At 33.7% G+C, this 969-nt stretch overlaps 1 protein-coding gene across 1 annotated transcript in view; it reads left to right on the plus strand.

Annotated features, from left to right (window-relative positions):
* Positions 1–969, plus strand: part of LOC119594652 (unconventional myosin-Va-like) — a gene marked incomplete in the record, with an annotated part of 122411 nt that overhangs the window by 118577 nt on the left and 2865 nt on the right. The window contains 1 exon segment of the mRNA XM_037943701.1: positions 752–883. Within this exon segment, the coding sequence (XP_037799629.1) occupies positions 752–883 (132 nt within the window).

The following is a 969-nucleotide window of genomic DNA, read 5'->3' on the forward strand; positions in this document are numbered from 1 at the left end:
TGCAATTACTGGGTGCTAATGGTTAATTCAGATAAATAATTAAGTTTAAAATTTTTTGTAACTCAGACACTTTGTCCTGTAATAGTTTTTACTAGTCTGGGTTTGGAGGCAGTGGGTATGGTTAAGTCTTTGAGTTCAGCACTTTGTTTCCATTTTTTGTGATTGTTTTAGGGCATAGTTGGTGGAGTGTTAACTAGTCTCTATACCATACATTGTCATTTTACTTTTTAACAGTGATAATATTCATGTAGACTACAATTAACATTCAAAGTGTATTAAATACATCAGATTTTGACTGTACATATTTTTCTGTATTTCTGCAAGTTGAAGTAGTGCTCTTTGTTGCTTTATTGGTATATAACAAATTATAATTTTTATCTGCCAAGAAAGGCCATATTGCAAATCCAATACTTCTGGCTGTTTCTGAGCACAATGCATAGTGTATGGCTTCTTTCTTGAGCCACAGTGTATCTTTGCTCACTTAGCTAAGAGATACACTTACTGGAAATGTAACAATGTAACATCTCTAATGAATGTCTTCAACAAATATTGTAAGGCAGAAGTGCTTGCATTTTTTACTTTTTTATGTAACTTGTTTTTTCTGCTTATAGCAGCTTTTTGCAACATTTTACAATAAAAAAAAATTAAGCTTTTCATTAACTTACTAAAGGAGCTGTGATTCAGGTACTACTAACAGCACTTATTCCTTTTTGGTATTGCAGATGACTCATTAATGAATCCTCATTTTCAGGATGTGGGATATGGCTCAGTCCGCAGTCGAGCAAGTGAAGCATCTGACAACAGCAGAAACCTTGAGTCGATTGATTGGGGTTCACCTCAGAAGGGTGACACCTCAGAAATTAGGATTCCTGTGCCAGAAAAGGTAGGTTGATGAAGGATTTATCTGTAATTGTGTCTTTGATTCTTCCCATTATTTAAGATTTTTACCCTAATGTTTACTTATTAATT

Source organism: Penaeus monodon, chromosome 34, assembly GCF_015228065.2.
Source record: "Penaeus monodon isolate SGIC_2016 chromosome 34, NSTDA_Pmon_1, whole genome shotgun sequence".
NCBI lineage: Eukaryota > Metazoa > Arthropoda > Malacostraca > Decapoda > Penaeidae > Penaeus > Penaeus monodon.